Source organism: Salvelinus alpinus, chromosome 19 (assembly GCF_045679555.1).
Source record: "Salvelinus alpinus chromosome 19, SLU_Salpinus.1, whole genome shotgun sequence".
Lineage (NCBI taxonomy): Eukaryota > Metazoa > Chordata > Actinopteri > Salmoniformes > Salmonidae > Salvelinus > Salvelinus alpinus.
Genome location: NC_092104.1, coordinates 45,372,953 through 45,400,581, shown reverse-complemented (window position 1 = coordinate 45,400,581; position 27,629 = coordinate 45,372,953). Strand labels below are relative to the sequence as shown.

Genomic DNA, 27,629 nt, shown 5'->3' with positions numbered 1-27,629 from the left:
TATCCGTGCTCAAGGTTTGTCCACGATTTACAAATATTTTTTTACACACTATCTAAAGCAGATCAAAATGTGAGAAACATTTCTACACGTTCTGTTGTTTGGTCTTCGGGATTACTGCATCCGAGTACATATTGGGTGTAGATTAAGACTATTTACATCACAAAAATCTCTCTGGAGCAGGGAAAGAAAACAAGGATTGATTTGAAGCTATAGATGTAGGGAGGGCAAGGAAAGGGTGTTTTGTGTTTCATGTCATCAAAAAGTTGTTTCTGGGCTGGCTGTTGATAAGTCATGTCCACTGGGTGTACTTTCTGATTGCCGGAATGAATAGACTTCTCCCCGAGCAGGAAGTACACCTACAACTGGTCCAAAGCTGAGAAAGTAGCTAGTTCTGTACGTTTAGGCCAGTCACCTGCTTTGCACAGTATGTAGGCATAGCTTGAACTGCAACAGTAATTAGTTTGTCAATTATATACAATATATAGGATATGGAATCTGAGCTAAAGTATTTTAAATTGCTGTCGAGTACCCAGCCGAGTGTGAAAATTGTATGGTCGATGAATCTCATTCAGGCCTAGCTCTCTCTGGTAAAGCATGTGGTGTTGCTATATGTGGTCTCGGGTCTGAAATGTCCATTCCCTCCCTAACTCACTGCAATTGTCATGTATGAGATGGAGAACGTTTCTACGTTTTCCCTTTTGCCATGACGTTGTGTTCAAATTTTGCATTTGATTTTACTGTCCAATCTCTTCCGTTTTTTGTTGTTGCTTATTTTCCATTGCACTCATCAAATCTCATTCCTTTTTTTCTTTCTGGAAAGCCCACTCTCCATCAGAGCGATTCGTAATACTGAGGTAACCGTAGAATATTAGAGAACGCTTAGGACTAGTGTGACTCTACTTTAACGCTTTGTCTGCTGTAACAGTATTTTAGTCCGTCAATCCTCTTCTTTCCTGCTGCTTCTATTGTGTGCTTAACTATCTGCGTAAACCTACGTCTTCTTCCGCTAACTAACATCTCCCACTGCACTTTATCTCTGCTCCTCCTCTCTCTCTCTCTCTCTTTCTCTCTCTCTCTCTCTCTCTCTCTCTCTCTCTCTCTCTCTCTCTCTCTCTCTCTCTCTCTGTCTACTTTCTTCCCCCACAACCCCCCCCCCCTCTTCCAGGCCTCCCACTCTGCGTCTCCCTCTTCCTCGTCCTCATCCTCTCTCTCCTGCCACCTCCAGCAGTCGCAGGCTGCGGTGGTGGAGGAGGTGGGGTCCGCGCTCAGCATGTCCGTCTCTAACTCCTTCCTGAGCCACCAGGCCTCCCTGACCATTCCCATGGTGAGTGACACTCAATGGGCCTGTCTGCCTGTCTGTCTCTCTATATCTGCTTCTCTGCTCACTCTCTACAACATACTTAACTTCAAATAGTATTTTTCTTTCTATAACTTTCTATGTTTGAACTTTATTTAGCCAGGCAAGTCAGGGCTAAAGTGCGGTGCTAAATAAAAAGAAAGGGGGAGTTTCATTGAACTTGTCTAGTGTAGAAATGGGACTACCTCTCTACATGATCTGGCTCTATGCTGCCTGGAGAGCCAGATGGGCATTTTATGCAGGTTGTGGTGTGCTCCACTCGTCCCACTGCACCAGGCAACCTGGATCGAGTGCAGAAAAACCAATACTAGTTGAACCCTGTTCTGCTCCGCTCCTGCTTTTAGAACTAATAATCCAGCGAGTTAATTTATTAGCCGTTGTACACGACGTGTTCGGCTGCTAATAAGGGAGTATCTGAGGCAAAAGAATACGCACACACTGACAAACCAACTTTCAATCTTCACTCTCTGCCAGACCTCTCAATGTTTACACACTCCTAATGACAATCGTTGTCAGAGAGAAAGGATGCACTTAACATGTGTTTTTTCATCCAGCGTTTGTGAAATGTGGCACATGCAATGCATACAGATCAAAGATGATTCAGACCAGTATGAGTATTACAGTTATTTGAATCAACCGATATCATTCCTTTTAAAACTGGCTCTTGAACCCAATCCGTGATTATTAAAGTATACAAGCCTATCAAAATGAATGTTCACTATTCTTTTCTGCCTAATGATGTAATTTTGGAGCAAATGACGAGGATGAATGTTCTTGCTGAAGAACGGTTTATCCTTGTTGCAATTAAACCCATATGCATGGGATATTCAACAGATATTACAACAGACTTACAACAAGCACATTTTGTGAAAATGTCATTTTGAAGAGACTGAGTTGGAATAGGAATTCTAGCCACTGACTAACCAGTCATATACACAATATAGCCTACAGTCATATTGTTTTCTGATGGCAAGAATGCCTTCTTTCTTCAATTATTTATTTTTTTCTTCACATTTTTACTCTTTAACCTTTTACATCTCTCGAGTAGGTTTGACCTTAATCTCTCTTTCTCTTTCCCTCTTTTCTCGCCCTCGCTCACTCAGCATAAGACAATTCTCCGGTCCTATTCTCAGGACTTTGCGCCTCTCTGCCAGTCTTCCATTCCATACCTCCTCTCATCTGTCTCTTCCCACTCTCCCATTGTCCACCAATCGCAGAGCATGGACCTAGCTGCCCCGGGCACTGGCAGCCCTGACCCTGTGCTGGTGGCCAACGGCTCACTGGACAGCTCTGGTGGCTCTCTTGCAGTCTGCCTTCCCACTGACTCTTCTTTCTCTGACACTCGTCAAACCTCTTTGGTGAGCCCTAGCTGTGTGTTGTGACAAGTGTTTGACAATGGGATTGTCTGTGAAGCGTTCGATTTGGGGGGGGGGGCGGATCTAGAGTAGGTTCTAAACATTGTTTCAATGTCAGGAACGTGATGTTCTTATCCTTGAAAATAGGCCAAGCCTTAAGTAAAAAGAAAAAAACAGGCTGTAGCCTATGTATGCTGTGGTGATTGGAACAATTGGTTCTTAGTGGTTTCACTTGAGATGATATAGCTACTTGTTTGTTTTGTCCGGCTTACTGCGAGCAGCTTTCGCATTCGCAGTATACTTTCTTTTTTTCACATTTGCTTTTTCCTGGCATTTCTGTCATTCTCTTTGCTGTCCTCCTTTTTCCTCCGTAGAGTGAAAGCGCTAATGAGGAAGTCGGGGAGGGAGAGTACGTCAATCTGTACTCATCCAGCCAAGCCAAAGGAGACGGGCCGCTCTCCCGCCGAGTAAGTAGCGTAGCCTTAGCAGAGAGAGGCGGCATGAGAAAAAGAAGAGAGCGGAGAGAGAGAGGGGTGCTTTCACAAACACAGTGCACCATGACTGACAACGGACCTCACAATCTAACCCCATTTTGAACTCGACCTGACTTCTCAGGGTTCACCGTCTCTTCGACCGCTTGGCATGCCCTGCTTCGCTGACTGTCTGTACATTACCATGGGTTGTCCTCCTTTTCCAAACCCCCCTGCCACTGGACTGTCCCCATGTCCTACTATAACCTCAAAGGACACCAAAGTCACCTCCTGTCATTGTCTGAATGAGGGTTTGTCTCCAAGTCACAGTGAGACATTTTATCACGTTCACATACTTGACATTTGGCCGTTAAAGCCACCGGTGGTTGTCTCCGACCGTTGGGTCAGGTCCAGATCGTAGTAACTCATTTCAACTGGAAGCATTAATGGCTTTTGTGTTTCGTCCCTGTACTTCACTTCTTCCATCAGGCCTTTTATCAGGGATGATATAATCCAATAAAATGACTAATCGCCCAGTTTAAGTCATTCTCACTCAGTTCTCCCCACATAAAAATAAATACTGGCCCCTTAGTGCATATCCTTTTGGGGTGGAGATGGGTGTACGTACAGTGCCTTCAGAAATGATTCACACCCCTTGACTTTTTCCACATTTTGTAGTGTTACAGCCTGAATTCAAAATGTATTAAATTCAGATTTTGTCACTGGCCTAAACACAATTCCCCATAATGTCAGAATGGAATCATGTTTTTTCCAAATGTTTACAAAGTCATTAAAAAAGAAAAGCTGAAATGTCTTGAGTTAGTAAGTATTCAACCCCTTATTGTTATGGCAAGACTAAATAAATTCCGGAGTAAAAATTTTCTCATAATACACAACATGACCAAAAGTATGTGGACACCTGCTCGTCGAACATCTCATTCCAAAAATCATGGCCATTAATAGGGAGTTGGTCCCCCTATAACAGCCTCCACTCTTCTGGGAAGGCGTTCCACTAGATGTTGGAACATTGCTGTAGGGACTTGCTTCCATTCAGCCACAAGAGCATTAGTGAGGTCGGGCACTGATGTTTGGCGATTAGGCCTGGCTCGCAGTCTGCGTTCCAATTCATCCCGAAGGTGTTCGATGGGGTTGAGGTCAGGACTTTGTGCAGGTCAGTCAAGTTCCACACCAATCTCGAGAAACCATTTATGTATGGACCTCTGTGCACGGGGGAATTATCATGCTGAAACAGGAAAGGGCCTTCCCCAAACTGTTGCCACAAAGTTGGAAGCACAGAATTGTCTAGAATGTCACTGTATGCTGTAGCGTTAAGATTTCCCTTCACTGGAACTAAGGGGCCTGAGCCATGAAGAACAGCCCCAGACCATCAAACTTTTCCAACAAACTTTACAGTTGGCACTATGCATTCGGGCAGGTAGCATTCTCCTGGCATCCGCCAAACCCAGATTCGTCCTTTGGACTGCCAGATGGTGAAGCATGATTCATCCCTCCAGAGAACGCATTTCCACTGCTACAGAGTCCATTGGCGACGAGCTTTACACCACTCCAGCCGACGCTTGACATTATGCATGGTGATTCTAGGCTTGTGTGCTGCTGCTCGGCCATGGAAACCCATTTCTTGAAGCTCCCAACTAACAGTTATTGTGCTGACGTTGCTTCCAGAGGCAGTTTGGAACTCGGTAGTGAGTGTTGCAACCGAGGACAGATGATTTTTACGCGCTACGGGCTTCAGCACTCAGCGGTCCCATTCTGTGAGTTTGTGTGGCCTATCATTTTGCGGCTGAGCTGTTGTTGACGTTTCCACTTTACAATAACAGCACTTACAGTTGACCGGGACAGCTCTCAGCTCTAGCAAGGCAGAATGAACTTTGTTGTAAAGGGGGCATCCTATCACTGAGCTCTTCAGTAAGGCCATTCTACTGCAACTGTTTGTCTATGGAGATTCCATGGCTGTGGGCTGGATAATAAACCCCTGTCAGCAACGAGTGTGGCTGAAATATCCGAATCCACTAATTTGAGGGGTGTCCACATACTTTTGTATATATAATGTAAGTTGCATGGACTCACTGTGTGCAATAATAGTGTTTAACATGATTTTGAATCTCTGTACCCCACATACACAATTATCTGTAATGCCCTTCAGTCGAGCAGTCAATTTCAAACACAGATTCAAGCACAAAGACCAGGGAGGTTTTCCAATTCCTCGCAAAGAAGAGCACCTATTGTTAGAGGGGTAAAAAAAACTAAACAAAACAAAAACATATTGAATATTTGTTTGATCATGGTTAAGTTACACTTTGGATGGTGTATCAATAGACCGTCACTCCAAAGATACAGGAGGCCTTCCTAACTCAGTTGCCAGAGAGGAAGGAAACCGTTCAGGGATTTCACCATGAGGCCAATTGTGACTTTAAAACAGTTAGAGTTTAATGTCTGTAATAGGAGAACTGAGGATGGATCAACAACATTGTAGTTACTCCACAATATTAACCTAATTGACAGAGTGAAAAGAAGGAAGCCTGTACAGAATAAAAAATATTTCAACAAGTTTACAACAAGACACTAAAGTAATACTGCAAAAATGTGGCAAAGTAATTCACTTTTTGTCCTGAATACAAAGTGTTATGTTTAGGGCAAATCCAATACAACACATTACTGAATACCACTCTCCATATTTTCAAGCGTAGAGGTGGCTGCATCATGTTATGGGTATGCTTGTAATTGTTAAGGACTGGGGAGTTTTTCAGGATAAAAAGAAACGGAATGGAGCTATTCCAACGTATTGACTCGGGGTTGAATACTTATCCAACAAAGATATATTAGTGTTTTTATTTTTCATAAATTCTAACATTTGTAAAAAATGTTTCTTCCACTTTGACATTACAGAGTATTTTGTGTAGATCATTGACAAACAAATGCAATTTAAATCCATTTTAATCCCACTTTGTAACACAACAAAATTTGGAAAAAGTCTAAGGCTGTGAATGGTTTCTGAAGGCACTGTATAGAGCCCCACAGTGGAGGTGTCATAATACCCATAAAACCTAGCAGTCAAACTAGGAAATGGTTCCAATTCTTTTTCCACCATTAATTTTTCCCTCAGGGAATTTAAGAAACACTTAAAGGCTGTGTTTCATGTAGGCTTACCCTGGCGTGACGTTCTGATAACCATGTCAATCTCTCTTAGCATTTCATTTTGGGGGGGTAAATACAGGTGAATATATTGATAAAAGTCACCTTGTCCTAGAGAGATTTACACGGTTATCAAAACGTCATGCCCGGGTAAGCCTACAGTACACAAAAAATATATTTGAAGTGTTTCTAAAATCCCCTGTCAGAAAAATAAAAGGTGGGGGAAACGATTCGAACCATTTCTCTTAGCTGTATATTTACTGTTACACTTGCACTAGAGAAGTAAGGCTGGAGTTATGCATGTATGCATACAGCATTTTGATAATGAAAGTGTGTGTGAACTACCATCGCCTGTTTTACCCAAACCTGACTGAACAACTCACTGAATACTAAGTTGCTTAAACAGCGTAACATACGATCACATCTACCTTAACTAAGAAAGCATGTTCACCTTTTAACATGACCTCGGGGTCATGTTCATTAGGCACCAAACAGAAGAACATGTACTGAAACAGGGATAGAAATGTCCAATGAGAATCTCACATTTTAGTATTCCACTTCAAATGTTTTCCATTGCGTGCCCTAATGAACATGAACTCAGGCTGCTGGATTTGGTGCGAGACCTGTCCCTGTCCTAACTACGTTGTGTGTCATTGTCAGGACTCATCCGCCATAGATGACTCACTGGAGGACACTGCCTCAGAGAACCCACTGTGCACGGACACGTGCAATGACAGGTAAGTGTCCATGCCATGGCGAACTGTCCCTTCTGTTAGTTCATCATTCTCCATTGTTCCTACTCTCGATTGACAATAGGAAGGGTTCGACAAGTGAACCTATAATGATTTTGATATTGCATCTTAAATCACCCTCCTCCCCCTCCCCCTTTTTGTTATTCTCTTTTTTCTCGCTCTCAGCCGAAGGCAAAAGTCCTCAGAAGAAGGGCCGAGTAGCGAGGAGACAGATGAACTTTCCCTCATCGATCACATGGAGATCATGTCCCGGATAACACTAAAGCAGAAGGTAAACGTGCTTCTTAGTTTCTACTATTGCGGGTCAGTCCATTTTACCTCGAGGCTCTTGCAGCTCAATCCGTTTATAATCACAGGAAAGGCCTCTTTCTATGAGACACTTCATAGGAATCTACAAGAAGGATACTCATAATACTAAATAAGCCTCCACCCCAAAGCTGCTTACAGAGAGCCTGTCCTCTGCTACCCCATGCCTCTAACTCAATGTTACAATCTCACAGTAGATGATAAGTATGTTATTATCGTCGAAAAGCTAGAGTTGGCATGGCAAGGTCAGACCGGCTTTAGTAGTGCATATCTCCTTATAGATAACCCTCTCACGGCTAACAAGTCTGGCTTTTCAAAACATATTTTTCTATATTGTCGGTACGGTTTAATCAGGATAGTCACTCGTAGGGCTACACTGGGACTCATCACGAAGTCAACGCTTAGGCTAATCCTCTCTCCCCGTACAACTTTTTCATCTGTCCGTGTGATACCAGAGCGACGACGGTCCAGATGTCCGAGCCGGATCGGGGGATATTTTATTAGTCCACGCCACAGAAACAGACCGCAAAGGTATGTATGACCTCCGTAGCGTACACGCACAAACACACACACAGACACACACATCCCCCAGAGGAGACTAGTACATGTGGTCTGTGTCCACTCAGTAGGGCGGGTCTCTCCCCACCCTCCTACTTCTATACCTCATAATTACTGGAATCAACTGCACTGTATGTCATGCTTTTGTATGCCAATGTTTTGCATATAAAACCAAGTAGGTTTTTTGATGTTTATTTTGTGGTGACCTACCGAAGTTGAATGTGTTACTGTCAATAATACGTATTCTTTCCGTAATAGACCCAGACTTTCCTTCCCTCAGATGGGAGCTCTTGACAAACGAGAGGATATTTAGTGATCTCCTGTGGCGTCTTCTTTTCCAGATCTTGTCTTGTACTGTGAGGCTTTCCTGACGACGTACAGAACATTTATAACCCCCGAGGACCTCATCAAAAAGCTGCACTACAGATATCCTTTCCATGCTTCACATGTCGTCCAAGGGCCACCCACCAAAAAAAGGCTTCAGAAAAACTATTCTGTGACCCAGGAAACGAAACGGCCTAGTTTCAACATCTTTACGTAGATCATTTTATGAATATGAACACTGTGTGGGTTAAAACGTGTAAAAGTTGCACATTAATTACATATTATAAATAAAAGGTACAGTTTTGAAATCATAGTGCATTTTGGGTCATTTCCCCTAGTTGAGGTTGTTAGACCTTGGTTACAATTGTTACACATGTTCCGTTGTCCATGCTTGCAGAAAGCAGCTTATGTACTGGACCGGAGAAATTCCGAAATAATACGAGATAAGAAGCTGTTCAAATGTGCTAAATAGAATTTTTCTCAGATGCCAGAACAACGCTATATGTAGCTGTCAGGACCTTGAATGTTTCGAGGGCTGTGTTACCGAGCAAACGTTGTGCGGTCTTTAGTTTAGCGAGCAGTCAAACGCAACGATGGCCCTTGTTATGCTAAATACAGCTGCTAAAGCATCTTATATTAACTAAGAACCACTACATGCTTAAAACATATTTCCTCATTTCGGGGTTTCACCTGGATCAGCGAAGGACCGGTAACGTGTTGCTTGACCTTATGCAAGGATGAACACACAAATGAATGTGCAACTTTGACAAGTTTTGAACCACAGCGTTCATATTCATAACATTATCTACGTAGAGAAGAAACAGATTTTTGGTAGCTTGCCCTTGATTAATGTGGACAGAGAGCTTCCTTCAACAACGTTGGCCTGCTTGGTTGAGACGATAGGGAATGGGAAGCAAAATCCTTACGATAGACGTAAACACTGAATACTATAAGATTGGAGACTGTTTCGCTTAACCCCTCCACACATACACCAGATTTAGTCACAGCCCAGACACCTTCAAGAAGAGAGTCAGCAAAAACACCTTCTTCGTTCTGGTCCGTGTGGTGGATGAGCTGTGGTGAGTTCCCTAGGCTGTCATTTGACTAGAAAACTGTCTATCAAAAACCTACACTCTGCAAAGACCATTTTTCATGTCCTGATTCTTATTCGCATTTCCTTTTGCGAAAGGGGGGAGGGCTTAACTGGTTATGATTCATTTTCAATTAAACGCCTCGTGTCTTTTTCCTGTCTTTTTTTCTCCTTCACCACCACTCTCATATCCCTCCGTTCCCTCGGCTTTGGAACTGTGTGTGTGTGTGCGTGTGTCAGTCTGGTGGAGATGACGGAGGACATCCTGAAGCAGCTGATGGACCTGGTGTTCAGGCTGGTGTGTAACGGTGAGCTGAGCCTGGCCCGCGTGCTCCGCAAGAACATCCTGGACAAGGTGGAGCAGAGGAAGTTGCTGCGCTACACCAACTCCCTTAAACCACTGGCCGCGCGAGGTGTCGCTGCCAGGTAGGCCCGCCCACAATTCGTGCAGGAGAATACTGTGACAGCTCAAACCTTGCATTTTGTATTGTTTCAGAGAAAGCTACCATTTAGAAATGTTCAGCTCCGCAACAGTAACAGAATTCTTTGTTGTTTTCTGAACATCAATGTATCAGAGTGTCTAGTTCTAACTCTGGCCATATTTACTTTTTCCGTTGTCTTTAGACCGGGGACCCTGCATGATTTCCGCAGTCACGAGATTGCTGACCAGCTAACTCTCCTGGACGCGGAGCTCTTCTACAAAATTGAGGTAACGCATCCAAGCATGTCCTTCTCCTCCTGCATATGCTGCCCCTCTCTAAAAAGTCCTTATTCGTGTGACTCTGTCTCCCTCTACACAGATCCCTGAGGTGTTGCTTTGGGCTAAGGAGCAGAACGAGGAAAAGAGTCCCAACCTCACACAATTCACAGAGCACTTTAACAACATGTCATACTGGTAAGCCTGAGCCCCAAATCTTAACTTAGTCACCACAGTGCTTCTCTTCGTCCCTGCAGTACTTCACTGCCCTCTCCGATAGGAAAGCAGCCAGGTCTGGAGAACGTGATGACAAACTGATGCATCTCTCCTCCTTCGTGTCTCCCTCAGGGTACGCTCCATAATCATTCTGCAGGAGAAAGCCCAGGACCGAGAAAAGCTCCTCCTTAAATTCATCAAAATAATGAAGGTATACCTGTTTGAAATGTGGATACTTAAGAATGTGCAAAACAGTGGTATTGGGAGGGTTTGTTAAAAAAGCAACAAATTCTCAAGTGCATTTTAAGATGGTTTCCCTTCACTGTCTTGCAGCACTTACGGAAGCTAAATAATTTCAACTCGTATTTGGCAATATTATCTGCCTTGGATTCGGCTCCCATCCGAAGACTGGAATGGCAGAAAACAACCTCAGAGGTGAGTTGGACTGTGTTGTCTAATAGATGTTCAAAGATTGCTCTGGAACACTTGGTTTATTGTTCATCTTTCCTTCGCAGCACTTTACTGTAAGATTAAATTTCTACATGTGTTGTGTTTGAGGTTAACATGGCTGTCACTGTTCTGTTCTGTTTACAGGGCCTAGAGGAATACTGCACGTTGATAGACAGTTCCTCGTCGTTCCGGGCCTACCGAGCGGCACTGGCAGACGTGGAGCCCCCATGTATACCATACCTGTAAGTCAAACTGCTGGGTTGGAAGGTGTATATGCACAAATGTATTTGCACGTCTCCAATATGTATTGCTCACTGTGTATTTCTCGTCTTTATTGTACTGACTGTTTCTTGTTTTGTTTATTTCCCACACGATGCATAGGGGACTTATCCTCCAGGACTTAACCTTTGTCCATCTGGGCAACCCTGACCTCATCAACGGGAAGGTCAACTTCTCAAAGCGCTGGCAGCAGTTCAATATCCTGGACAGCATGAGGCGCTTCCAGCAAGTGTACGTATATAGTGGCCAACAGATCTGGGGAACTCTATCTTGAACTATTCCTTGTGGAAAGTAACTATTTTTCCAGGGGAACAAATATTTACTTTGGAGGTGACTACAACTATTTGAATAAAGATCCCAAAAAAGTACTACATTTTCAAACTATTTGAATACAGATCTCAGGAAGTGACTACTTTTCAAAACTATTTGAATACAGATCTCAGGAAGTGACTACTTTTCTGAAACTGTTGGAGTGGCTACTTTCAACTAATGACAGGGCTGTATCTGGAACTGCATGCTAAAGAAAGAAATATAATTAATAGAGGACACAATCTCCTATACTATTCCAGTTTATCTGACAGTCATATTTCATCTACACAATAAATTTTCTGAATGTCCATTGCCCAACATGTACATAATCAAGTCAAACCAATTATATTTTATACAGATAAGTATAAATAAGTTGTGACGCTCAACTACTGCATGACTCTTTGAACATGCCACTGAAAAGGTTGAAAGCAGCATTTCATTTTATAATTAAAAGCCATTTGCAAACAGCAAGTTGGATGCTTAGCAAAAAAAAGTTTGAACCTTTTTGTCCATCTGAGGGTAAGTGTTCTTGTTTCAAACACACACACACCACACCATCTTTAAAGGGATGTTCCATCTACCTTGACTGTAGTTGATTCAATAAGGCAGTTTTGGGATATTTTGTTTCCTTTCGACACTTAATAACCATATTTTGTTACAGTTCGCGTTCTCAGTAACACTTAACATTTAAACTGTTCTTGTGCCTGTGTAGTAAAACTGTCATTACTTTTGGAGCAACATTTTATTAGCATGTTACATGATACTTTGGTAATTGCATTTTAATTGCATAGCAATGAGCTGAGTTTTTGTTTCTTCTGTACACAGGAAAAGTAACTGTTCCTTATTCCACTTTATTCCACTCCGTTATTATGCAATTATAAAGCAATGTCCAAAGTCCTATGTAATAACAATGTTGCTATTGTAATAATCACAAAGTTACTACACATGTATTATAACTTGATAACAAGTGCTACTTATGTATCACTCATTATGAAAATATATTTGTTATTAATTTTGAAGCTGCAAAGGTGATCTACTCTATCGTTGAGATTATTTTAATTCTAGGCTATAGGCTATATTAAGATTCATATCTAAGTGCCCTCAAACAATGTGCTTATAATCATATATTTAGACTAATTCAACTAACTTGTAGTTTTTTGTTGTTCATCAAATATTTGGCAGCCATCGAATAAATATATATATATTCAAATACCTTCAAAATATTTATTTGAAAATCCAAGAAAATAGTTGCCTTTTAGTTGAAACTCTATATAAACTATATTTGACTACCTTAAGTATTTGAAAAGTTGGTATTTTCAAATAAACTACAAAATATAACTATTTTCTGCCCAGGTCTGGTGGCCAATCTGTCCGTTGCTGTCATACAGCTTTATGTCCAATGCACTTTTCTTTCTCCCCCGAAAAATGTTTTGGAATGTTATGATATTTTCCTTGGACTTTTCCCACCTTTGCAATGTTTAGATGGTGTTTTCCCTCTCTCCCAGGCATTATGATCTGAAACACAACGACGACATCGTCTCCTTTTTCAATGACTTCAGCGACCACCTGGCAGAGGAGGCTCTGTGGGAGCTGTCTCTAAAGATCAAACCTCGGAACATTACGCGGCGCAAAACGGAGCGCGAAGAGAAGACATAGGAACGTGTCCCGCTGTATTGGATCTTTGGTCATTTTACAAAATCATGGAATTACAAGAGACTACAAACAAGTAGAACTGTGAAGGCAGCTAAAAGACTGTGGATGATTTTTTTTTTTTTTTTTTTGGACATCTCAGACTTGGGATTCTCTGTTTGGGATTGCGCTCAGTCTGTGTGTGAGTAAAGCCAGTGAGAGAGACACTGCATTGTTGTAAGGCTCACAAAAAGATTCCTCATGTTCACCTTTGTCACCAACCTCATCCACCCGATGCCATATTATGGGTATGGTCCAAGCATTACGGGATACGCTAGGGGTTGTCCTCTCACAACCCAAGACATTGCCCTGACTAAAACCTTATCATACTGATGTGGGCCATGGGAAACACTGCCCAATGTCACTCAGTTTAGACTTTTTTTATACGGGACTCCAGACCCTTTTTTTGCTGCCACAAACTGTGACGCTGTATCGCCTGACATGGCAAAGAACTGCTATGGGTGGTGCAGAACTTTGAACAAAGACACTCGTCACCTGGGTCTGCTTCTAGACTGGTGGAAAAATATATATTACTGGTGCACATAAGACATCATTTTGTCGTTAAAAAACATGTTTTTTTCAAGGAAGTGTTGTATGTATGATACTGTCTGACTGATGCAATGCAGTTTTTGTTTTGTTCTTTAAAAGGATGTGAAAATTATACTTCCGAAATGCGGAGAAGTGATACATGAAGTTCATATACAGTGGGGTCCGGAATTATTGGATCCCTTGATAAAGATGGGCAAAGAAGACTGTATAAAATGAACAATACAAATGCTGAACTATATTGTATATAAATATATTGTGTATAAATTGTTCTGTTGCTTGGTAAAGTTCATGATGCCATTGACCTTAACAAGGGCTCCAGGACCAGTGGAAGCAAAATAGCCCCATAACATCAAAGATCTACCACCATATTTTACAGTAGGAATGAGGTATTTTCTGCCTATGCATTTTTCTTTCGAAAGCCAAACCCACCATTGATGTGCATGGCCAATGAGCTCTGTTTTCATGTCATCTGACCATAGCAGCGCCTGGAGTTTGCTAAATGGCATTGGCACTTGGATTGGAGCCAGTGCTATGGTCATATGACATGAAAATAGAGCTCCTTGGGTTTGGCTTTCAAAAGAGCAATGCATATGCAGGAAAAACCTAATTCCTACTGTAAGATATGGTGGTGTTTTTTTAAATGATATGGGGCTATTTTGCTTCCTCTAGTCCTCAACGGCGTCATTAACTTTACCAAGTACCAGTACATTTTAGCCAAAAACCTGGTTGCCTCTGCCAGAAGGCTGAAACTTTTCCACAAGCGAATCTTCCAGCAAAACATTAACCCCAAGCACATGTTAAAAATAATCCAAAAAGAAATGGTTAATTGACCACAAAATCAACATTTTGAACCTCATTGAAAACCTGTGGTTTGAAGCATTCTGTATGGAGGAATAATCTAAGATCCCTCCGAATGTGTTCTCCAATCTCATAAAACATTTTAGAAAAATGCTTTGTCGTTATCCTGGCAAGGGGAGGGTTGCTGGAGAATTGAAAACGGGATCCAATACATTTTACCCTTTTTTTATTTATTTTATTTATTTTAAACAATCTCTTTCTTTGAAAATTTGTATTAGTATAAAATAATATTTATTTTTGCATTTTTACAGTCTTTTTTGCATATCTTTATCAAGGGATCCAATAATTCCAGACCCCACTGTACTTGCACTTAAAAATCAAATGAACAAAAAAGTGATGTGATGTATGTGTCATGGGAGCTGTACATAGCAGTGAACATTAGAAACATTACAGCAATCAGAAGTGGACCTGGTCGCCATCCCTCTACTGTTTAATCTGGATGGTGAATGAAGGCCTTTTATACAGAACAAAAATATAAACGCAACATGTAAAGTGTTGGTTTCATGAGCTGAAATAAAAGATCCCAGAAATTTTCCATACGCACAAAAAGCTTATTTCTCTCAAATTTTGTGTACACATTTGTTTACATCCCTTTTAGTGAGCATTTCTCCTTTGCCAAGATGATCCATCTAGCTGATATGTGTGGTAAATCAAGAAGCTGATTAAACAGCATGATCATTACACAGGTGTACCTTGTGCTAGGGACAATAAAAGGCCACTCTAAAATGTACAGTTTTGTCACCACAGATGGTTCAAGATTGAGGGAGCGTGAAATTGGCATGCTGACTGCAGGAATGTCCACCAGAGCTGTTGCAATATAATTTAATATTAATTTATCTACCACAAGCCGCCTCCAATGTTGTTTTAGAGAATTTGGCAGTACTTCCAACCAGACTCACAACCGCAGACCATGTGTAACCACGTCAGCCCAGGACCTCCACATCTAGCTTCTTCACCTGCGGGATCATCTGAGACCAACCAGTGGACAGCTGATGAAACTGTGGGTTTGCACAACCATAAACCGTCTCAGGGAAGCTCATCTGTGTGCTCGTCATCCTCACCAGAGTCTTGTCCTGACTGCAGATTGGCGTCATAACCAATTTCAGTAGACAAATGCTCACCTTCAATGACCACTAGCATGCTGGAGAAGTGTGCTCTTCATGGATGCAGCCCGGTTTCAACTGTACCGGGCAGATGGCGTTGTGTGGGCGAGCGGTTTGCTGATGTCAACATTGTGAACAGAGTGCCCCATGTTGGCGGTGGGGTTATGGTATGGGCAGGTATAAGCTACGGATAATGAACACAATTGCATGTTATCAATGGCAATTTCAATGCATAGAGATACCGTGACAAGACCCTGAGGCCCATTGTCGTGCCTTTCATCCGCCGCCATCACCTCATGTTTCAACATCATGCACGGCCACATGTCGCAAGGATCTGTACACAATTCCTGGAAGCTGAAAATGTCCCAGTTCTTCCATGGCCTGTATACTCACTAGATATGTCACCCATTGAGCACGTTTGAGATGCTCTGGATCAGTGTATGACAGCGTTTTCCAGTTCCCGCCAATATCCAGTAACTTGGCACAACAATTGAGTGGGACAACATTCCACAAGCAACAGCCTGATCAACTCTATGCAAAGGAGATGTGCCTCGCTGCACACCAAGTTTTGCCTGGTTTTCTGATCCAACGCCCCTACCTATTTTGTTAAGGTATCTGAGACCAACAGATGCATATCTGTATTCCCAGTCGTGAAATCCGTAGATTAAGGCCTATTGTCTGCTTTCCTTATTTGAACTGTAACTCCGTAAAATCTTTGAAATTGTTTCATGTTGCGTTTTATATTTTTCTTCAGTGTATATCGCAAATACAAGATGGCACATTAACACCATTATCCCTTGACGTAATCAACCCTACCAGACCACACAAATCCCTGTGCAAATAAATAAAACCTGCAGTATTTCTTCATGAGCTGTTGGCATTATTCCTTCTCCCCGCCATAGTCATACCATGCAGTCTGCACTTGCGTGTTATCAAGTAAGCATAGAATGAATGGAGGGTCAATGGAGGTTTTCCTTATGAATAAAACATACAGTCCCAGTCAAGAGTCTTTCTTTATTTGACTATTTTCTACATTGTAGAATAATAGTGAAGAAGTCAAAACTATGAAATAACACATATGGAATCATGTAGTAACCAAAAAAGTGTTAAACAAATCAAAATATATATATTTGAGATTATTCAAAGTAGCCACCCTTTGCCTTAATGACAGCTTTGCACACACTTGGCATTCTCTCAACCAGCTTCATCAGGAATGCTTTTCCAACAGTCTTGGCTGCTTTTCCTTCACTCTACGGTCCAACTCATCCCCAAACCATCTCAATTGGGTTGAGGACAGGGGATTGTGGAGGCCAGGTCATATGATGCAGCACTCCATCACTCTCCTTCTTGGTCAAATAGCCCTGACACAGCCTAGAGGTGTGTTGGGTCAATGTCCTGTTGAAAAACAAAATGATAGTCCCACTAAGCGCAAACCAGATGGGATGGCGTATCCCTGCAGAATGCTGTGGTAGCCATGCTGGTTAAATATGCCTTAAATTCTAAATAAATCACAGACGTGTCACCAGCAAAGCACCATCACACCTCCATTCTTCGCGGTGGGAACCACGCATGCGGAGATCATCCATTCACCTACTCTGCATCTCACAAGACAGCGGTTGGAACCAAACATCTCAAATTTGGACTTCCACCGATATGTCCATTTGCTCGTGTTTCTTGGCCCAAGCAAGTCTTCTTCTTATTGGTGTCCTTTAGTAGTGGTGTCTTTGCAGAAATTCAACCATGACGGCCTGATTCACGCAGTCTCCTCTGAACAGATGGTGTTGAGATGTGTCTGTTACTTGAACTCTGTGAAGCATTTATTTGGGCTGCAATCTGAAGTGCAGTTAACTAATGAACTCATCCTCTACAGCAGAGGTAACTCTGGGTCTTCCTTTCCTGTGGCGGTCCTTATGAGAGAGCCAGTTTCATCATAGCACTTGATGGTTTTTGCGACTGCACTTGAAGAAACTTTAAAAGTTCTTGAAATTGTCCCGATTGACTGACCTTCATGTCTTCTTAATTAACCAGCATGGCTACCACAGCATTCTGCAGGGATACGCCATCCCATCTGGGTTGCACTTAGTGAGACTATCATTTTGTTTTTCAACAGGACATTAACCCAACACACCTCCGGGCTGTGTCAGGGCTATTTGTCCAAGGAGAGTACTGATGGACTGTTGTTTCTCTTAGCTTTTTTGAGCTGTTCTTGCCATAATATGGACTTGGTATTTTACCAAATAGGGCTATCTTCTGTATACCACCCTTACCTTGTCACAACACAACTGATTAGCTCAAAAGCATTAAGAAGGAAAGACATTCCACAAATTAACTTTTAACAAGGCACACCTGTTAATTGAAATGCATTCCAGGTGACTACCTCATGAAGCTGCTTGAGAGAATGCCAAGGGTGTGCAAAGCTGTCATCAAGGCAAAGGGTAGCTACTTTGAAGAATCTCAAATATAAATATATTTGTATTTGTTTAACACTTTTTGGTTACTACATAATTCCATGTGTTATTTCATAGTTTTGATGTCTTAACTATTATTCTACAATGTAAAAAAATATAAAAAATTAAGAAAAACCCTGGAATGAGTAGGTGTGTCCAAACTTTTGACTGGTACTGTATTTCTAATCAGGCATTAAATATGACAGTCAGAAGCTCAGTCGGGAACATCGGGGAAATAATCCGTTCTGCTACATTGGACCATTTTTCTCCTCACTTCATTGAAGTGAGCTTTTTGAGTGTTGAATTGATTGCGCTGGCAGTAGCGTTAGAGATTCGGGGTGTCAAATATTGTTGCTATTTTCACAACTGGGAATTATGGGTGCAGTAGCTGGCAGTGGCGTGAAAGGGCATAGTAATATATAGTCTGCCCCAAATTTGCTAAATATGTTGAACATGTTTGCAGTTCATATTTGTTCTAATTGCATTGCTTCAATACAGAAATACATTATTAAACATAGGCTATAGCATTCACACTGATATAGCGGCTAGGCCTGCTGTAAATTGCAGTCTGGACATGGACATGCCAAACATAGTCAATAATCAAGGCCTAAAAAATATATCATATAATTCTAATAAAAATGAAACAACTTGTTTTAAATAGGCTATGTTTAAATATAGTTACAGGCACCATCATTTCTACCTGTGGGTGTATAATACAGAAAAGGCAACTTGGACTATGGAGGGTTTTACGCACATACAAACTTTTCACAGGGGCTGGATTAAGATCCAATATAAAGAGAAAGGGGGAATGTCCACTCACCATTTTACTGCTCGGAAATGTAATGTTTTATAAACGTCATGGAACCATCTTACAGGTAATATTTGCACTTCTCAAGAAATAGCCATGTACAGTACGTTCTCACCATAAACCCATGGATTGGAGAATCTTTCTAATAGGTTTGTTTTTATTTCATTTCACTTGATTAAAAAGCAATCTTTTTTTTAAACCAACAATATTTCCAAATGGGATCAGGTCAGAAGCATGATGATGTAAATCATTTATCCCGTTCCATTGCACTGTGTGCATACGCAGGCCTGGAGCGTGTCTTTGGTAGTTGGACGTAGGGCGATCTTTAAAAATGGGGATGGGATAGCCTACTTGAACAAATCAAATTTGATTTGATTTGTCACATCCACCGAATACAACAGGTGCAGACCTTACCGTGAAATGCTTACTTTACAAGCCCTTAACCAACCATGCAGTTCAAGAAATAGAGTTGAGAAAATATTTACTAAATAAACTAAGGTGAAAAAAATATATACTGTGTATATACACTGCTCAAAAAAATAAAGGGAACACTTAAACAACACAATGTAACTCCAAGTCAATCACACTTCTGTGAAATCAAACTGTCCACTTAGGAAGCAACACTGATTGACAATAAATTTCACATGCTGTTGTGCAAATGGAATAGACAACAGGTGGAAATTATAGGCAATTAGCAAGACACCCCCAATAAAGGAGTGGTTCTGCAGGTGGTGACCACAAACCACTTCTCAGTTCCTATGCTTCCTGGCTGATGTTTTGGTCACTTTTGAATGCTGGAGGTGCTTTCACTCTAGTGGTAGCATGAGACGGAGTCTACAACCCACACAAGTGGCTCAGGTAGTGCAGCTCATCCAGGATGGCACATCAATGCGAGCTGTGGCAAGAAGGTTTGCTGTGTCTGTCAGCGTAGTGTCCAGAGCATGGAAGCGCTACCAGGAGACAGGCCAGTACATCAGGAGACGTGGAGGAGACCGTAGGAGGGCAACAACCCAGCAGCAGGACCGCTACCTCCGCCTTTGTGCAAGGAGGAGCACTGCCAGAGCCCTGCAAAATGACCTCCAGCAGGCCACAAATGTGCATGTGTCTGCTCAAACGGTCAGAAACAGACTCCATGAGGGTGGTATGAGGGCCCGACGTCCACAGGTGGGGGTTGTGCTTACAGCCCAACACCGTGCAGGACGTTTGGCATTTGCCAGAGAACACCAAGATTGGCAAATTCGCCACTGGCGCCCTGTGCTCTTCACAGATGAAAGCAGGTTTACACTGAGCACGTGACAGACGTGACAGAGTCTAGAGACGCCGTGGAGAACGTTCTGCTGCCTGCAACATCCTCCAGCATGACCGGTTTGGTGGTGGGTCAGTCATGGTGTGGGGTGGCACTTCTTTGGGGGGGCCGCACAGCCCTCCATGTGCTCGCCAGAGGTAGCCTGACTGCCATTAGGTACCGAGATGAGATCCTCAGACCCCTTGTGAGACCATATGCTGGTGCGGTTGGCCCTGGGTTCCTCCTAATGCAAGACAATGCTAGACCTCATGTGGCTGGAGTGTGTCAGCAGTTCCTGCAAGAGGAAGGCATTGATGCTATGGACTGGCCCGCCCGTTCCCCAGACCTGATTCCAATTGAGCACATCTGGGACATCATGTCTCGCTCCATCCACCAACGCCACGTTGCACCACAGACTGTCCAGGAGTTGGCGGATGCTTTAGTCCAGGTCTGGGAGGAGATCCCTCAGGAGACCATCCGCCATCTCATCAGGAGCATGCCCAGGCGTTGTAGGGAGGTCATACAGGCACGTGGAGGCCACACACACACATTACATCAAAGTTGAATCAGCCTGTAGTGTGGTTTTCCACTTTAATTTTGAGTGTGACTCCAAATCCAGACCTCCATGGGTTGATAAATTTGATTTCCATTGATAATTGTTGTGTGATTTTGTTGTCAGCACATTCAACTATGTAAAGAAAAAAGTATTTAATACGAATATTTCATTCAATCAGATCTAGGATGTGTTATTTTAGTGTTCCCTTTATTTTTTGGAGCAGTGTATATCAAAAAGTAACATACTAAAATTGTATAACAATAACGAGGCTATATACAGGGGGTACCGAGTCAATATGCGGGGATACAGGTTAGTCGAGGTAATTTGTAAAGTGACTATGCATAGATAATAAACAGTGAGTAGCAGCAGTGTAAAAACAAAGGGAGGGGACAATGTAAATTGTCCAGGTGGCCATTTTATTTAATTGTTCAGCAGTCTTATGGCTTGGGGGTAGAAGCTGTTAAGGAGCCTTTTGGTCCTAGACTTGGCGCTCTGGTACCGCTTGCCATGCGGTAGGGCCTTCCTCTGACACGCCTAGTATATACAGTGGGGAGAACAAGTATTTGATACACTGCCGATTTTGCAGGTTTTCCTACTTACAAAAAGCATGTAGAGGTCTGTAATTTTTATCATAGGTACACTTCAACTGTGAGAGACGGACTCTAAAACAAAAATCCAGAAAATCACATTGTATGATTTTTAAGTAATTAATTTGCATTTTATTGCATGACATAAGTATTTGATCACCTACCAACCAGTAAGAATTCTGGCTCTCACAGACCTGTTAGTTTTTTCTTTAAGAAGCCCTCCTGTTCTCCACTCATTACCTGTATTAACTGCACCTGTTTGAACTCGTTACCTGTATAAAAGACACCTGTCCACACACTCAATCAAACAGACTCCAACCTCTCCACAATGGCCAAGACAACTTTTTTTAAAGTTATCTGTGACCAACAGATGCATATCCGTATTCCCATTCATGTGAAATCCATAGATTAGGGCCTAATGAATTTGACTGATTTCCTTATATGAACTGTAACTCTGTAAAATCTTTGAAATTGTTGCATGTTGCGTTTATATTTTTATTCAGGGTAGATTAAATTGTACACTGTTATCAGCGTTTTGTGCCGACTGTATTTTATATTTTCTACAAGATAAACTTGGAATACTAAGGGCATTGGTTGTATGCATAATTCTGACAGTGCTTTGATAGGTGCGTATAGTGATAAACTTACAAACGCTTGCTCACCCTGTAGCTCTCCAGAACCAGGGTTGGCCAGGGTTAAACCAAGTACGTCTCTGTTTTTAAGGTTTGTATGTATTACGTTCCTCTGACCCAGATGCTATTGTTGCCCTTTGATTAGAGACACCAGACTGCAAGTAATAACGTCATCATAGGAAAAGGGAATGGAAATGTTTGTCTATTTGTCTCCTGCTCTTTTTGTGAGGAGAGGATACTGATCCAAGCACTATGAAACTGAAGATCCTGTGTGAACTGAAAGATTGTAATACAGTTTGATGTGATTTGACTGAAGCGATGAAGTTGGTTGAGACTTTGGTGTTAAGTGACTTTGGGCGTCTTGAAAAGCGCTTAAAATAAAATGTATTATTAGAATAATAATGTGTTTGTTTTCTGATGACTCTGAAGAGGTCTGTGTGCATGAGTGCTAATAATGTACCATTCAGGTAGGTGAGTGCATTTTCCTGCTCCCTGCGTCACCACAAATCTCACTATTAGACATAGTGTTTCTATATTTGTGTATTGATATATGGATATTTATATACAGTAGAGATCAGGGGTGTAATGGAGGGTAAACGCAGTTTACGCACCTTTTTTTTATTTTGTGAGAGGGTTTACCCAAAAATGCATTGAAAGTTTAGGGAGAGTTACTTTATTCACCATGTATTGCGATCAGAGTTTACCACGACGTCACTGGTATAGATCATGTTTCAAGATTGTGAGGTTTCTTGCTGAGGATAGCTGAAGGCAACAGAGTTATAACCTCTCACTTTGCCAGAAATTCACACACGCAGTCTAATTTTAGTTTAGTTTTGTCAGTGTTAGACTGTGGTAATGTTTTCAACTTTGAATGGTCATTCATCAACTTTATTACTGTTAAATATGTAATTTTAAAAAAAATACAGTCTAATACGTTTGTAGGCTATACAATCCGAGTTTGAAGTGTTGGACAAGAGTAGGCCTAAATGTCAAGTTTATAAGTGCTGTTTCATGACGGTACAAAACGCTCATTCTGATAAATAGTTTTGCATCATGTGCCATCCACAGACAGTCAAGCAAAGTAAAAAATACATATATACTGTATCTAAAGCATTCCTTTAAAACGAGTGCTTTTTCGTCATATGTGGACTAGAGGAGAAAGAAGGGAGAGCACCATTGTTGTGTATTTTATTCCTCTCATGTTACTATTTTTAACTGCATCATTGGGAAAGGCTCATAAGCAATTCATGTAAAGCCTACACCAGTTGTATTTGGCGCAAATGACAAAAAAAATCTATTTTATTCGAATTCCTTAAGCTCGTTGATATAAACAACCTTGAACTGACCAATGTCAGGTATCAAATCACATTTTATTGGTCACATACACATGGTTAGCAGATGTTAATGCGAGTGTAGCGAAATGCTTGTGCTTCTAGTTCTGACCGTGCAGTAATATCTAACAAGTAATCTAACAATTTCACAACAACTACCTTATACACACAAGTGTAAAGGAACGAATAAGAATATGTACATATATGGATGAGCGATGGCCGTGCGGCATAGGCAAGATGCAGAGTACAGTATATACATATGAGATGAGTAATGTAGGGTATGTAAACATTATTAAAGTGGCATTGTTTAAAATGACTAGTGATCCATTTATTACATCCATCCATTACATCCAAAAATTACATTTTTTATTATTAAAGTGGCTAGAGATTTGAGCCAGTATGTTGGCAGCAGCCACTCAATGTTAGTGATGGCTGTTTAACAGTCTGATGGCCTTGATAGATAGATAGAAGCTGTTTTTCAGTCTCTCGGTCCCAGCTGTGATGCACCTGTACTGACCTTGCCTTCTGGATGATAGCAGGGTGAACAGACAGTGGCTCGGGTGGTTGTTGTCCTTGATAATCTTTTTGGCCTTCCTGTGACATCGGGTGGTGTAGGTGTCCTGGAGGGCAGGTAGTTTGCTCCTGGTGATGCATTGTGCAAACCTCACTACCCTCTGGAGAGCCTTACGGTTGTGGGTGGAGCAGTTGCCATACCAGGCGTTGATACACCCCGACAGGATGCTCTCGATTGTGCATCTGTAAAAGTTTGAGAGTTTTCGGTGACAAGCCAAATTTCTTCAGCCTCCTGAGGTTGTTGCGCCTTCTTCACCACGCTGTCTGTGTGGGTGGACCATTTCAGTTTGTCCGTGATGTGTACGCCGAGGAACTTAAAACGTTCCACCCTCTCCACTACTGTACCGTCGATGTGAATAGGGGGGTGCTCCCTCTGCTGTTTCCTGAAGTCCACGATCATCTCCTTTGTTTTGTTGACGTTGTGTGAGGTTATTTTCCTGACACCACACTCCGAGGGCCTTCACCTCCTCCTTGTAGGCCGTCTCGTCGTTGTTGGTAATCAAGCCTACCACTGTAGTGTCGTCTGCAAACTTGATGATTGGGTTGGAGGCATGAATGGCCATGCAGTCATGGGTGAACAGAGAATACAGGAGAGGGTTGAGAACGCACCCTTGTGGGGCCCCAGTGTTGAGGATCAGCGGGGTGGAGATGTTGTTTCCTACCCTCATCACCTGGGGGCGGCCCCTCAGAAAGTCCAGGACCCAGTTGCACAGGGTTGGGTCGAGACCCAAGGTCTCGAGCTTAATGACAAGTTTGGTGGGTACTATGGTGTTAAATGCTGAGCTGTAATCGATGAACAGCATTCTTACATAGGTATTCCTCTTGTCCAGATGGGTTAGAGCAGTGTAATTGCAATTGCTTCATCTGTGGACCTATTGGGGCGGTAAGCAAATTGGAGTGGGTCTAGGGTGTCAGAGTGGAGGTGATCCTTGACTAGTCTCTCAAAGCACTTCATGATGACGGAAGTGAGTGCTACGGGGCGATAGTCGTTTAGCTCAGTTACCTTAGCTTTCTTGGGAACAGGAACAATGGTGGCTCTCTTGAAGCATATGGGAACAGCAGACTGGGATAGGGATTGATTGAATATGTCCGTAAACACACCAGCCAGTTGGAAGAAATCAATGGACCAACCAATGGCAGGTACCAATGAGCCTTACCTGACATCAAAGAACACCAATGTAAAGAAATGCCTTGTATTGCTGTCTGTAATTAGACCATATTGAACAAACTGGCCACTAGTAATGGGCATTCCAGCTCTTTTCAGTGAGCCGGCTCGGCTCCCAAACACCTCTTAAAAATGTTTTCAAGTCAAACAGTTTGCAATAGTTTGACTATGATTGGTGTTAAAACAATTCTAATTAAAATCATTACCATAACCACAATGTATTTAAAAATGCATTGGTTTGTTATGAAAAAGAATGCTATTAAACATTTGCATGTAAAGTATAACTTTTTAATGTATATAAACAAAGTGCATATAAATCTAACCATTCAAAACAAATACAATCTGAACAACATAATAGAATATTGCACCATATCAAAGAAAAATAAATAATGTGCAAAACTGCAGCATCCCACTTAAAACATTAAACTGGTCCCTCTTTTCTGTCACCCCTCTGTTACATGTCCTGTGGTTACATTTGATTCTCTCTGGCGGCTGGCTCTGATTCGCTGCAGACCCTTACACAGGAGTATCATTTTTGAGGCTGTCACATAGCTGAAAAGAGAGAACAGTAACTTATTAGTTCAGGTTCATGTTTTGTCTACTGATACTACATTCTCATCTACTGCTCATATATATATATATATATATAAAATACTGGATTAAATAATGTAGTAATAACTGCTTACTGTACCTCTCTCCACTGTACCTCTCTCCACAGTGACCTGCTCAAAGGGTTCCAGGACTCTGCACACCTCCTCCACCACCTCCCATTCCTCTTGGGTCAGAGCATCAACAGGTGCTTTGACAATGGCCAGGGTAGAAATGATGTCATCATTTGACTCAAGAAACTGCTTCAACATATAAAATGTTCCACCTTGTAGTGCAGTCTTGTTTTGGCCTCAACTCAGGCATCCCCATCTAGCGTTGTGTAGACTTTAGTTTTTCAGCACCTACTGTGCTCCTGTGGAAGTATTCCACAGCTGCTTTCACTTTGTCCACAGTGGGCTTCATCACCTTCAGAGCATCTCTTACAATCAGGTTGATTGTGTGGGCAAGACATGGATGATGGGTCCATTTAAAAATGTTCATGTCTTTGGTTATGTTAGCTGCATTGTCGCTAACACAACAGACCACTTTTCCATCTACTTGCCATTCTCTGGCCACTCTTAACAGTTCCTCTGCCAAGTTCTCTGGGGTGTGTCTGTCGCTGAACTCAAAGCAGTCCAGAAGACAGCTCGACATCGAAAAATCTTAATTGAAGTTACATGTAAGACGTGTTTTCCCTTTATGTCCAGTAGTCAGTGGTAAGGCAAACTGCAGTAGCTTTTTGGACTCTTTCCCACACTGAAGCCTATGTGCTCTCATACAGTTGTGGAATACGTGATTTTGAAATGCTTTTCCTTCTTGGAAATTTGTACATTGGATTTAGACTATTGATATATTTTCTAAAACCTTTGTCCTACACGGCTGGAAATCGGTGGCAATCATTTTAGCCAATGCAATATCAATTTGGCCTTGTTTTGCTACAGACATAGACTTTGGCATAAACTGGTCCATAGAAAGACTGCGTTGCTGTGGGTCGCGGAGTAGACCTACTTGACTGAGTGTATACATCTCCACATGTGGATGCCCGCTAGTTTCTCGAAGCTCCGCTACAGCTAGCTTCACAGTTGGGTGCACAGTTTGTATATGCCGGTGTAGATTGTGCGTAGAACCGGCTTAATATGAGATTTTGTTTTGGCAAATTCTACACTGTGCTCTAACATTGTCTACATTATTAAAATGCATCCAAATGCTACTGTACTTCCGACTAAATTTCCAGCTGTTTTCATGGCTGTCTTTCCTCTCTCTCCTCGGCTGCAAAGTGTGTGACTGTGAGTGAGTTGGCTCAGCCCTCCCTCACGCATCTTTGGTTCATTGGTTGACACTGCGTGTCTGATTGACAGGAACAACAGGTGAGGCTGTTAGTCTGAGCAGACAGTCAGAACGAATGTGTAGATTTGAGCATTTAGGCCTATATTATTATTATTTTTTTTTTTCATTTGAATTAGTTAATTCTATTCATAAAAAATAAAAAAATGAATATTCATATTTGAATTAAAAAATATATTTTTATAAATAGATTCGGCTCTTCTGATATGCGAGCCGGCTCCCAACGTTCAACTACAAGAGCCGGCTCTTAGAGCCGACTCTTTCGCGAACGACCCATCACTACTGGCCACTGAGTTGTATAGCTGTCATAAGCGCAACGTGATTGCAAAATAAATAGGTTGGAATGTAAATTCTCATCAAATGAATATGAAGTCTTGATTGTTTGGTTGCGGGACAAAGGGACAACATATGTAACTGCACAATCTGGGACATGTTAAATAAAAAATAAAAAAATAAACATGTGGTTCCCCTATTACCGAGTTCATTACAACTGGGAACTCTGACAAAAAAACATCTCAGACTGGGAAAAATCGTTTTGAACGGTCATCCATCTCGGAATTCCAAGCTGGAGTGTAATGAGACCATGGAGGTGTTCCCAGTTGTTTTGTATTGTCTTTTTTATTTTCTTCTTTTTTTATTATATATTTTTATATATAATAGTATTTAATTGTCTTAAAATATAGTTACATTTATTTTTGTAAGGTAATAAAATGTGGTGTTTTGTTTGAAAATTTACATTTGTGAATATGATATTTTGCCAAAATAATAATTATTTATTTCTATCGTAAGTAAAGATTT

General features: G+C 41.7%; 1 protein-coding gene across 6 annotated transcripts in view; it reads left to right on the top strand.

Moving 5' to 3' along the window:
* The window catches only part of LOC139545716 (rap guanine nucleotide exchange factor 1-like), a 51,381-nt gene extending 36,434 nt beyond the window's left edge, over positions 1-14,947 (top strand). The window contains exons 11-26 of one of the 6 annotated variants that reach the window (XM_071353778.1): positions 1,166-1,324; positions 2,575-2,715; positions 3,087-3,179; positions 6,996-7,072; positions 7,253-7,358; positions 7,849-7,924; positions 8,293-8,380; positions 9,265-9,354; positions 9,606-9,791; positions 9,990-10,074; positions 10,166-10,260; positions 10,411-10,489; positions 10,612-10,713; positions 10,873-10,970; positions 11,110-11,238; positions 12,822-14,947. In XM_071353778.1, the coding sequence (XP_071209879.1) occupies positions 1,166-1,324; positions 2,575-2,715; positions 3,087-3,179; positions 6,996-7,072; positions 7,253-7,358; positions 7,849-7,924; positions 8,293-8,380; positions 9,265-9,354; positions 9,606-9,791; positions 9,990-10,074; positions 10,166-10,260; positions 10,411-10,489; positions 10,612-10,713; positions 10,873-10,970; positions 11,110-11,238; positions 12,822-12,972 (1,755 nt within the window). In that variant the 3' untranslated portion in view covers positions 12,973-14,947. Of the gene's footprint in view, positions 1-1,165; positions 1,325-2,460; positions 2,716-3,086; positions 3,180-6,995; positions 7,073-7,252; positions 7,359-7,848; positions 7,925-8,292; positions 8,381-9,264; positions 9,355-9,605; positions 9,792-9,989; positions 10,075-10,165; positions 10,261-10,410; positions 10,490-10,611; positions 10,714-10,872; positions 10,971-11,109; positions 11,239-12,821 lie in introns of all 6 variants that reach the window. The other 5 variants (XM_071353776.1, XM_071353777.1, XM_071353779.1 and 2 more) reach the window with 5 other exon arrangements.
* The last annotated feature ends 12,682 nt before the right edge of the window (positions 14,948-27,629 follow it).